This window comes from Mauremys mutica, chromosome 4 (assembly GCF_020497125.1).
Source record: "Mauremys mutica isolate MM-2020 ecotype Southern chromosome 4, ASM2049712v1, whole genome shotgun sequence".
NCBI lineage: Eukaryota > Metazoa > Chordata > Testudines > Geoemydidae > Mauremys > Mauremys mutica.
Genome location: NC_059075.1, coordinates 64,117,317 through 64,130,185, shown reverse-complemented (window position 1 = coordinate 64,130,185; position 12,869 = coordinate 64,117,317). Strand labels below are relative to the sequence as shown.

At 39.8% G+C, this 12,869-nt stretch overlaps 1 protein-coding gene across 1 annotated transcript in view; it reads left to right on the top strand.

Annotated features, from left to right (window-relative positions):
• The window catches only part of UBR1 (ubiquitin protein ligase E3 component n-recognin 1), a 143,246-nt gene that overhangs the window by 30,620 nt on the left and 99,757 nt on the right, over positions 1-12,869 (top strand). The window contains exons 10-16 of the mRNA XM_045015211.1: positions 171-259; positions 2,352-2,450; positions 4,054-4,211; positions 6,708-6,807; positions 7,077-7,205; positions 8,362-8,542; positions 12,480-12,541. Of these exons, the coding sequence (XP_044871146.1) occupies positions 171-259; positions 2,352-2,450; positions 4,054-4,211; positions 6,708-6,807; positions 7,077-7,205; positions 8,362-8,542; positions 12,480-12,541 (818 nt within the window). The remainder of the gene's footprint in view (positions 1-170; positions 260-2,351; positions 2,451-4,053; positions 4,212-6,707; positions 6,808-7,076; positions 7,206-8,361; positions 8,543-12,479; positions 12,542-12,869) is intronic.

Genomic DNA, 12,869 nt, shown 5'->3' with positions numbered 1-12,869 from the left:
TGTGTGTGTGTGTGTGTATACACACAAACATACACACACACACATAACTGTCTTAATACTTCTAATGATATGGAGTTTCCTTCTCTTTCCACCTGCTCTTTTCCTGCACAAAAAGAAAAAAATAGTGTTTTAGTGGAGTAAGAGTAAAACAAATTTTATTATCTTCACAGGGGCAAGGAAGATCCTTCATGAACTTATCTTCAGCAGTTTTTTCATGGAAATGGAGTACAAAAAACTTTTTGCTATTGAATTTGTGAAGGTAACTAGATGTTCATCCGACGAAGTGGGTATTCACCCACGAAAGCTCATGCTCCAATACAGCTGTTAGTCTATAAGGTGCCACAGGACTCTTTGCTGCTTTTACAGATCCAGACTAACACGGCTATCCCTCTGATAGATGTTCATATTTTTTTACATATTGTGGTTATAAATTTTAAACAAGTGATGTCACCAGCAAAAAAAATGGAGAGTAAAAATTATGGATGAAATCTTAAACTGATTTTCATTTCCTCACTCTTCTTGTTTGTGCTTCCATGCCCATGGAATTTTAACATAATTAATAATATATTTTAACTTTTAAAAAATATATTGAGGAAGATATTTATAAGAAAGTGGAATGCTTACTCAGAGAACACATGGTATGTTTATGCCCTCTTTAATTGTAGATTGACTTGATAACCCCATAAAACCATCTGTGTTTGGTCTTCTATAAATATTTTGCATGTTCACTGGCCTAATTTCAGAAAGGTTCCCCGCCCCCACATCAGTACTGATACCCGTTTTAAGATAACTTTCAGTTTGTACAGAAATGCAATGTAGATGCTGCAAAGAATCCTGTGGCACCTTATAGACTAACAGACGTTTTGCAGCATGAGCTTTCGTGGGTGAATGCCCACTTCGTCGGATGCAAGAGTGGAAATTCCACTCTTGCATCCGACGAAGTGGGCATTCACCCACGAAAGCTCATCCTGCAAAACGTCTCTTGCATCCGACGAAGTGGGCATTCACCCACGAAAGCTCATGCTGCAAAACGTCTGTTAGTCTATAAGGTGCCACAGGATTCTTTGCTGCTTTTACAGAACCAGACTAACACGGCTACCTCTCTGAATGTAGATGCTGTCCATCTGGAATTCAGGATTCTAAATAATCCTTGACAAAACCTTATTGAGATACAATGTGATAATGAATAAGTTATACATGTATCAGTAAAGTTCTGTAGATACTGGCTCCAAAACAGTTCTTCATGGTCAACCCTTGAAAGAAGTTGCTGAAGTGTCTGAGAAGCAATACTGTATCCATTTAAGGATACAAATTAGTATACAAGAAAAAACAAAACATATAAAAAACTTGTATGCTGTATTCACTAGTTGAGATGAGTGCTAGGCAATTTGGCCTAGAGAACCAGCAATCTTTCTCTAATCTAAAATGGGGTGCAAGTTCAGCTATAACCTAATGGAATGGATGGTAAAAGCCATAGACTGGCCATTCTGGTGTTAATTTTAGAACTACTGAGAATTGTCTTGATTGTAAACTTATGAACTTTCAACATGGAGCGCACTAGCAACCCTCGTAGCTCAGAGTTCAGGGTCCTTGCTTCAGTCCCACTTCGGACGCATAGGTGTACATGCTAATGTGCAACAGTGATGATCACAGTATATATTGCTTTACTACATGCTGCTAGGTTTCTGCTACCATTGAAGTAGTGGATAAACTGGAAACTCTCTTTTTTTTTTTTTTTTTAAGATAATGCAATATTTGAGAAATGGACATGAAGTCAGGGCTAGCAGAACATTTTTTTCTGTTTTGAGAGACAATTCACTTATATTACTAGTCAAAAATGTGAGTGACACTCAATGTTCCTCTTTGGAATGGACATGAAAGGGAAAGAATTATGCTGAATCTATAGCGCTTTTGGTGGCAGGTCTTCAACAGAACAGTCCATATTCTGTTCTGTGGAGGGGATAAAGACCTGTTTTCTGATTCTTGTAATTTCAAGAGCCAAGAGACTGACTTCTTGGGAGGGGTGGGGGTGTATTTTATTTCCCTTATTTGGAGAAGGATGGCAGTGTGGGAAATAAGGGAATTAGGTTCCATTCAGCAAAGCACTTAAGCATGTACTTAACTTAAAGAAGAATCAGTGGTACTACTCTTGTATAAAGTTAACCACATTAAATGCTCTGCTAGATATGGGGCTTTGTGCAGTTCATGTGTGTTGATCTGGAGCTGTTGGGGAGTGATAAAGACATCTATTTTAACTGTAGTGTTTCTTCCAAGTGAAAATTAAATTAAACGTTTTTGTTTTGATTTAACTTTAGCTGTTAATCATTTTCCCAATGTTCTCCTTCTCACAGTATTACAAGCCATTGCAAAAAGAATACATCAGTGATGACCATGATAGAAGTTTCTCAGTGACTGCTCTCTCAGTTCAGATGTTCACTGTACCCACTTTGGTATGTATAGCCAGCACCTCAGTAAATCTGTCATGATTGTGGAGTGGTTTATCATGATACCATATCTGTAGACTGATGCTCTAATTAGTAGGCAGTTTCCATGCAATTGTAACCAAAGCAAAAAAGGGTATTTAGAGTTCTGCTAAGATAAAAGGGTAAATAGTTTTTTTTGCCTGAAATTTATATGAAAATTCATCACAGAAATGAGAAGGGATGCAAGTAAATGGAGTTCTTCACACAGTCATTCTATAAATCAGCTAAATTTCTGTTAGTCTGCAGCTCAAGATTACCTTTTCATGTAAATAGCAAGATTACCTTTTCCGTGCAGAGGGAAAAAGTGTGTGGGTGTAGATGTAGAAGCCCTAAAAGACAGGAGGAGAGAGGGGGTATCTGTGTGTGTTTCAAAGGTAGAGGTCCCGCTTGGTTTTTACATTAGAAATTCAGATCTCTTCTGCCTTGTCTTTCAAGGAAGTCTTAATAGATGACTGGGGAGCTAGTAGTTTGTCACTGCAGTTATTAAGGAAGTAAAGCATGATCAATTGAAATGAATGACTTTTGTTCAGCTTGTTAACAAATGTTTTGGACACCTGTGTAACTTGGACTCTTGCCAAATACTTAGAGATTCTCTAGGTGAAAAAAGTTGACACTGCTCCCTCTTCAACAAAAGAATGACAGAGATCCCACTCCAGTTTTCTGATCTTCTAGCGCAAAAAAAAAAGACATGATTTGATGTTTGTAACATTTTTAAAGTAAAAATAATGAGGCGCTGTGTGTGTGTTAGTTAAACCTTTATGCCAGTTTATACATCAGAGCGAAACAAAGGACACAAACACATTTTCTTTCCTTTACGGTTTTGCCTTTCAAGTCAGGCACTGAATGAAAATACCAGCATACAGAAAATGAGCCAAATTCAACAGAGCTGGCATAGGGAGGGATTACACCTGTGCAGATTGGGGAATTCACCCTGGCATAGGGCACTCAGTGTTGTGGTTACACCTTTTCCTCAAGGTTTTCATGAGCTTTAATTCACACCAGCTCTAACTTACCTACAGGAGATTCATTGGTAGGAGCCACTGAACTGGCACACATCCCTCCTCTCTGGCCACACTCGCTGCCAGCCACAGCCATCCATTTTTCAGGTGATGGGATTATTAGAGCCCTACTGCCTGGCATTACTGCTATTACAGTGACATAAAGCAGCCTGTCTTGTCCCTTGGCAAACTTTCTACCACAGGAGACTTGTACTGGGTGACTCTGTCCCCAGATAGAAGGGAATCTCACTTCTCTGAAGAGAATGGTATGGAAGTTGATCAAAGGCTTAAGATACTTTTTTTCACTTAGTGTCTCATAATTCAGGTCCTGGCATTGGATACTGTACTAGGGGCTCAAAACTGCAATATGGCACTGTAGGTTTTTAGACACCATCCTCTTTACTACATGTGTTGCTCAGCTGACACACAGCACTAGAGAATGTTTGGCAAACTATAAGCTGCTTTGCCACAAGTGTCAAACATCCAAATGATGAATTAATAGGAGTAGAGAGAGTCTGCCTGTTCTTGCAGCCAGGCAGATTCCTATTGTTGAAACACCATTTCCCACACAGGCACGCCATCTTATTGAAGAGCAAAATGTAATTACCGTCATCACAGAGACACTACTAGAAGTGCTGCCAGAGTACCTGGACAAGAATGACAAGTTCAACTTCCAGGGTTACAGCCAGGACAAACTGGGTCGGGTGTATGCAGTCATATGTGACCTCAAGTAAGTGTACATTTGAGCAGGGAGTATGGAAAATCTTCCACAAACAGATTTCCTTGTTGTCACCATGCTTTAAAGTAGATCCCAAATAGTTTAAAGTATCAAAAGAAACTGCAAAAAATGCAGTACTGCAACAAACCCAGTGGACACACATCTTTAATTTTGCCCTCGTAAGATGGCTCCACTAGTGTTTCGTGGTGTCTTTGATAATGCCAGCATAGTCATGGGGGTGAAGGTCATGCTAATTGTAAATTAGTGATACATAGTGGTGATGGATTGGTTTTAAATTGTTAATGTATCTAATGCCACACTTCTTTTGGCTATTGAGTAGATGTTCAGTACGTAGTTCAATAGTTGATAGAATTTTGTTACCGTTCTTTGGCCCGTCATTCTTAACATAATTTGTTCAGAAAATTAAGCAAAGAGATTTTAGTTATTTAAATCTCATTGGGTATTGTTTGTATATTCGCACTCATGATCCCAATTGTAAACACCCATGACAGTGTATTGTGTTCAGAAATAGATTGATATTACCAGTTAGAATGATGAAAGTATACCATGGAAAGATACAGTTGGTGGATCATTGCTAATGGAAATAGCTGCTTTGAGACCATTTTTGCTCCTTTAAAGGGGGTCAATTGCTTTGATTTTTTTCATAAAACTATTTGAATGGCAAATATATTTCTTTAATATTCTTGGTTTAATGGTCAAAATAAAATTGAAGTTTTACAAGTTAGTGTTACAAAGGCAAGAAAAATATGAACTGAAAATCAATCAAGTTCTCCAAAATCCTTTTCTTTTATGTACAGCAATGAGAAACCCAGTGTTTCCTGGAGTTTCAGGCTATCAACTATTCTAGCATGCTCGTCAGCCTTGATTTTGTTTTTATTTTTATATAGATATAGATATGTACACAGAGAGAGAGAGAGAGAGTAATACTAGAAATTAATAATAGAAATGACCTATTATTTTAAGTCCATGTCCTTGCCAATGCAAGATTCTTCCCTACAGTATAACCTCCTCTCTAGCAAAAAAAGATCTTTTTATTTAAAATGTTCCACTTACTGAGAACCTTGTTATACATCTCACTTCAAGGCCCAATCCCATTTGCCTTAAAACTAATGAGATTATTCTCATTGAATGCACTGAGAGTTGGATCTGGTTCCTTTACTGAAGTTATTTGGGTGACAGCAGTGAAGGCTTAAATCCAGTATGATTCTTAGTGTAAAAAACTTAATTCAGGCCATAATCTAAAACAGCAGAATGAAGAGTGGCCATTATGCTAGTTCTTTATACTGCTAAGACTGCTTAATGAATGAGGTCAAAGTTCCCTAAACTCAGACAGTGGTGGTACTGCTAACATATCCTGTAGTTTTATTCTGGCTGCTGGGATGTGCAACCCCAAAATCCTTCCTCCTAACTAGTTTAGTTTTTAGAAACTATTGGGTTAGGTCAAGCAAAGGGCATATTTTCAGTTGGTGTTAGATGAAAATAAATATATATATATTTTTTAGCATCAATATTTTTGTGATTGAACCACTTGTCACTGCCTTTGCTCAAAAAGGCTTGGCAAAAATACATTAACTGTGCAGATGATAGTGATGGATCCTGAGTTCACTAAAAAGTACAAAACTGCAAAATTTATTAAATTATACTTCCAGGCTCTGCCTTATTACTTCCCTTTATATATTTCAGTATAAAATATTCCCATAATTGAGGATGGGTAATAAGTATAGCTAAGTAATATGTTCTTGCAAAAATGGTTTACAGCTACGAAGTGTTGGAGGTCTTAGAAGCCCTTTAGTTAGGGAAGACTATGTGAAGAGAAATTTAGCACTAGTAAAGTATTATATGGACCAACATCTTTTCCTGTATCTACCCTGAAATAGGCTGCATTGTTTCTATTCAGAAATCTGAAGTGGCACAGTGGATGACTAGAGCTGGTAAAAATTTTGTGAAATTCCAATTATTGGTGAACTATCTCATAAAAATATAAAGGTCTACATGGAAAACAAATGTGACAAATGTTGATGAAATTTTCCTGGCAACTCCCCTTCCTTGTGTATTTTTTTTTTAAACTAGCTCTATGGATAAAAAACATAGTAATACCCCTGCAGTAAGGCAATCTTGGAAACTTGACTCTTTAATCCTTGTCATTCTAGTACACCTGGCAAAACTTCATAATATGCTACATTTGCATAGTCCTTTGAATCCTGAGACATCTCAAGTTACTTTTTACGCACTAGATTAATATTTTAAGAGTAAGATACCTACAGCCTATAATACCTCTGCCTTCAAATTATAGTAATTCCAAACACTGAAATCCTGTAGCTGGTACCTCTGCTAGTTTGGGAAGTCTTACTGAGAGTTTTTGAGATAATGGATGGTGGCGTGACATGGTGACGATGCTAATGACTTTAGAATGTTTTCAAATACATTAGATATAAATATGGGCAAAAGAAAATCCTAAACTATGAGCAATGCCATTTTTTGGGACAGGTATATCTTAATCACTAAGCCTACAGTGTGGACTGACAGATTGAGGGTACGATTTTTGGAAGGATTCCGGTCTTTTCTGAGGATTCTGACTTGCATGCAGGTACTGTACATTTAATGTTTTTCTAATGTGTCATTCCAAAGATATTGGAATATTTGTCATCTGTTCACATAGTACTCTCCATGGTAATGTTCTGCATGTTGCAGACACAAAACTGAGATTACAGATTCTTAAATCTGTATCTTGGGTAGGTGGGGATAGCTGTTTTAGCCATCTGTGAACAGCCTATGTTTTCCCTTCTGTTTATGGGATTTTCTGTTTAAGCATTTGATCACTTACCTTGGTGAATATTCTATGGGGCCCTTCTGCAGGGGATGGAGGAGATACAGAGACAGATTGGTCAACATATCGAGGTGGACCCGGATTGGGAAGCAGCCATTGCTATCCAGATGCAGCTGAAGAACATTCTTTTGATGTTCCAAGAGTGGTGTGCCTGTGATGTAAGGAAATACTATTTGTGGTTCTTATGCATGTGGCTGTTGAGTATATTGTTTAGTGAACTAGAAGCTTTTCTGAAAAGCTGCACTATTGCACGATACAGAACCTTATCGTTCCCCTTCTTTAAAAAACCAACCCATTAACAGATTATTTTTTAACAATCTGCAGTTTGTTCTTTTATGAAGTACATACAGCGTGGTTACCTGACTACTTGTTTGTTTTGAAAGGAAATTTCAGGCCTACAGAGACTTAAGTTCCTGCGCCAAAAAAAAAAAAAAAAAAAAAAGAGTCCCATTCCTCTTCTGGATAGTAATATAATCTGATACCACGGTGGGTATGGTACAAGAACCTAGTTAGGGAGCATAGTTGTATTTAGACACTAGTTTATAATTATCTGTATATATTATAGCTGTAACTGATATTAAGCACCACCATAGTGAAGTCCGTTAAGCATTTCCAGTGTAATCTCCTCTTCTCACAGTTTATAACTTGACTAAAACTAAACTCACTTCAAGTTGAAACATAACATATTGGGTCAGGAAAAGAATTAGTTTCTCAAACAGTGGAGGTTGGAAATAGTCTACTGGAGTACATTGAAATATATAGTACATATGGGCCCTTTGCTATTTGTCTGATTTTATTTAGCAGTGCAGGAAGGGAAGGAGATGAAAAATTAAAGGGCGAGGGAGGAATCAAAAAACTGAAAATGGGAAAGTCATAATCTTTGTTTTCAAAAATCAAAACCAAATGAGATTTTAAGTCAAAACAAAATGGACAATTTTTACTTTGAATTGTGGATTTGAAATGAAATTTTTCATTTCAGATTTGACAGTCAAATTCAAAGAATTTTATAAAAATTCACATTTTTCCTTGGAAAATTTTGATGAAACAACATTTTTGATGGGGAGGAGGGTGGGGAATTTTATGCAGGTAAATAGTAACGGTTAATATATAGGTTTAACAAACAGGCAAAACTTTGTTTTCTGTAGCCTTCTACATGTACATTAATATATGGACCTGTACTAAGGCATAAGGAAATAACTGTCATGGATTTTTAGTGACCCCTTTAAACCATGAAAACAAATGGCAGGAGGATGAGGGATGTATTTGTGTGTGGGTTTTGTTTAATGAACTGCATAAAAATCTTTTCAATTCTAGGAAGACCTGTTGCTGGAGGCTTACAAAGAGTGCCATACAGCTGTGATGAGGTGCAGCACAAGTAGTCATTCACGGGAGAAGACAGTGCTTCAGCTATGTGGCCACACTCTGGAAAGCAAACGTTACAGAGTGTCAGTAGACCCTGTCAGCATACACCTGCCACTGTCCAGGACGTTTGCAGGTGAGAGTCAACCTGCTTTATTTTTTGAATTGCTTTTTGTAATTGGAGTTTCATCTTCCATCTCCTCTTTGTCATTCTTCAGGTATCTTATTTAATCTCTGGCATTGTCCAAAAATGTATTTATAGTTTAAATGTGGAAAAGTAGTCTAAAATTTGTTAAAATAGCCATTGCTTTGTACTGGGTTTAAAAGTTAAATGTGGTTTCTCTGGAAATTGTTACCCAAGTTAGTGTTTTTATAGCATCAGAGTAAGTATATTGAATAAATCATGTGACTATAGTATATTTTTAAGAGGGGGAAAGCTCACTACATAGGAAATGATTTTCACATTTTACTGTACTTTAAAAACAGATATTTGAACTTTTTCAGAGGCAATGCTCTGGTCCCCTCCACCCTGAGTTTCAAATTGCACAGCGAATGAGTGCAACTTGCTTATCACCTATGGCAGTGTTTCCCAAAGTTGGGACACCACTTGTGTAGGGAAAGCCCCTGGTAGGCCGGGCCAGTTTGTTTACCCGCCGCGTCCGCAGGTTCAGCCAATCGTGGCTCCCAGCGGCCGCGGTTCGCAGCTCCAGGCCAATGGGAGCTGCTGGAAGTGGCGCGGGCCAAGGGATGTACTGGCGCTGCTTCCAGCAGCTCCCATTGGCCTGGAGCAGCGAACCATGGCCAGTGGGAACCACGATCAGCCGAACCTGCAGACACAGCAGGTAAACAAACCGGCCCGGCCCGCCAGGGGCTTTCCCTACACAAGTGGTGTCCCAACTTTGGGAAACACTGACCTGTGGGAAGGAGGAGGGGATAATTTCCGCCCCCTGCCCCCGTTGTTCTGCATCACCCTCTTTTGTCAGGGAGCCTTCTTTCCTATAAGGTTGCTGTGACACTGAGTCTTGGGGGGTGTACGGGGGGGGAAGGGAAAGAGGATGGTTTTTGATGGTTTGGAAGAGTTAGCAAATCAAAAATACTGATTTTAATATGAACATACAAACTCAAAAGAGCCCTAACCTGCAGTTAAAAATTCAGTCCATAGCAGACAAAAACAGCATGAACAGACCAGTGGCCAGTCTTGGCACACACAAAATCCTAGTCAGTAAACAACAACAACAAATTTTTCTCTCACCTTCCATAAACATCTCAAATCTTATACCCCTTGACCTATACAAAGAGATGGGCTTTGTACTCTAAAGGTCAAGAAGTCTGGGTTATTTTAAACCCAAATTGGCAGTCGGGAAGTTTAGGCTTGAAATTAGCCGAAGGTTTCTAACCATCAGGGGAGTGAAATTCTGGAACAGCCTACCGAGGGAAACAGTGGGGGCGAAGGACCTCTCTGGCTTTAAGATTAAGCTTGATAGGTTTATGGAGGGAATGGTTTGATAGGATAACGTGATTTAGTCAATAGGTCAATAACGTGCGACCACTGGTAATTAGTACTGAGGGTCAATGTTGGGATATTGAAAGTCTTTTTCCTGAGTGTCTGGCTGGAGAGTCTTGCCCGCATGCTCGGGGTTCAGCTGATCGCCATATTTGGGGTCGGGAAGGAATTTTCCTCCAGAGTAGATTGGCAGTGGCCCTGGAGGTTTTTCGCCTTCCTCCGCAGCATGGGGCAGGGGTCGCTTGCTGGAGGATTATCTGCTACTTGAAGTCTTTAAATCAGGATTTGGGGACTTCAACAGCTGAGTCAAGGGAGAGAATTATTTCAGGAGTGGGTGGGTCAGCTTTTGTGGCCTGCATCTTGCGGGAGGTCAGACTAGATGATCATAATGGTCCCTTCTGATCTTAAGTTCTATGATTCTATGAAATGATTTGGGGAGAGAGCATGAACTGCAATGGGAATGTTGTGCCGGCAGTTTGCTCCTAAACTGAGGAAACTCTGACACTAGCACTTCCATAGACCCAATTGTAGCCATATTTCTTTGGGGAACAAGAGGCAATCTCTCAAGTCAGCTAGTCCCAAAAGCTGGTCATGGACAACACAGGATGGATCACTCGATCGCCTGTTCTGTTCATTCCCACTGAAGTCCCTTCAGACAACAGGGCTACATGATCATTGTCATTACACAGTATGGCTCTTCTACACAGCCCTAAATAAGAACATAAGGTCAAAAGCAACGCAGCCCATCGGGGTAATCCGCTGGCGGGCCATGAGACAGTTTGTTTACACTGACCGACTGTCCACAGGCATGGCCATCTGCAGTTCCCAGTGGCCGTGGTTCGCCGTTCCTGGCCAATGGGAGTTGCTGGAAGCGGCAGCCAGCATGTCTCTGCGGCCCACACCACTTCCTGCAGCTCCTATTGGCCAGGAACAGCAAACTGCAGCCATTGGGAGCTGCAGGCAGCTATGCCTGCAGGCAGTCAATGTAAACACTGTCTTGCGGCCTGCCAGCGGATTACCCTGATGGGCAGCAGGTTGCCCTCCACTGGTATAGATCCTGGAGCACCAGTATCATAGTCATGACCAGATCCTCTGCCTAACAAATAAGCACTTGCATTTTGCATTAGTTTCAGTTTCCAAATAGATTTAAGATACAGCCCTATGTAGAGCATATTGCAGTAGGCTGATCTTGAAGTGACAAAGATTACAGTAGCTATGTCCACACTTAAAATAGAGGAATGGTTAGGCGCTAATCTGGAGGGTGATGGGGGGGAAAGCTATCCTAGGTGCACATGATCATTTAAAAGCCACTGAAAATCTAAGACATCCATATTGCTTTCCCCTCTCAACCATTATCACCATACCATTCTCTGGACTGAGCCTTGGCTAATGTACTTCTTTCTGTGCCTCATTTGCTGCTAAACACTGACAGATGCTCAACTGCATCCTCTGGGCCATATAAACTGGAGATGTAAAGCTGGGAATTTTAGGAGAATGGAACTCTCTCTATTCATGAGAGCACTTCCTTAACTCCTGAGGGAAGATCCTCAGAACAGGTCCCTCACTGTGACAGGGAAATTGCAGCCCTGACTTCAGACCACAGGAGGCAGCAATTAGTCCATGGCATGTATAACATCCAATCCTGCAGTCTTTTATTGTAACCCAAACACCAGCTGGCCACACATAGTTGATCTGCAGACTCTGCACAGACAACTACCTGGGATAATCCCTTTATGGTCATGATAGTCAGGATGTCTTGGGCTAACTCAGAATAATCATCTATGTGGATTGCAAAATTCCTGGGCACTATTGGCCTTGAGGATTTCATGTTCCCATAAGTCAAGAGGAACTTCATCAACTCATACAGGGACTTTGTAGGGCAGCAGGGCAATCTATGCACCGAGCATTTGTACAGTCTTAACTTTATCACAGGATTTACAAGCCAAATAGATTTACCCTATCAGACTTAGTTTTGAGGGAAGATTCTTCCTACATTTAGGTTGCATGCAAACAGCAGAGCTACACATTCTTTTGACCATCACCACCATTTAGCTCTATGCTGCAGAGTGCCTAGCTGAAGAGAAGGAAAAAGAGTTCAGCAGTATCAGCCACTGCCCTATATCTTTCTACCATCAACATCTCTTCTCTTTCTCCCCACCCCATTGCAAAAAGAAAAAAAAAAAGACACCATTTTTCATGCCAGTCCAGATTTTCAGGTTGAACATGAAGGACCTATGCAGTGAGTAGCTATTGCTTTCCGTAAAGTCCAAATGAAACCAGATGCTGTTCTTAAACTGTATTTCTTGTCACTGCACTGGCCATGAAGGCAACTTGTATCAGATCTTGTAATCTTTAGTGAGAATACTCCCTTGATTACATAATACATGACCACAGATTGTCACTTAAGTAAGAAATCGTAAGTTTGTAAATACTGTTTAGCAAACTCTGCTTATAGCTTGTCAGGTTTGTCTCAGATTTGCAACACTTTGGTCTAGCATTTATAATCTGATTGAAAAGCTAATTTGGTTGCCTTTGATTTATGTTGACTTTTCTCCTCTTTGTTCTATAGGCCTACATATACGATTAAGCAAGACTGGAGCAATCTCAAGACTGCAGGAGTTTGTGCCTTCTGTAAGTGTCTGCTTCAGATGGTAACTGAGCTTGGCTTTTATTGCTGAATTACTTTCTGGTGAGCATCTTAATAGTGAGGAAAGAGAAAAGACGGTTAAACACTATTTCTAATAGTTTTCTAGAACAAATTGTGCAGAAAAAAGAAATGGTTGGTTTGGTTTATTTTTAAATACCAGAGAGCTCCCTAGGAATCCTCTGCACTAAATCAACATTATAGGAAGGAAAGGACATACAACCTTACCTTAGAGGCATTACTAATGTTCAAGAGAGAGTGCTAAATCCTCTGTGGTTAACTTAGTCCCTGAAAAATAATAGTATCCCACCTGTC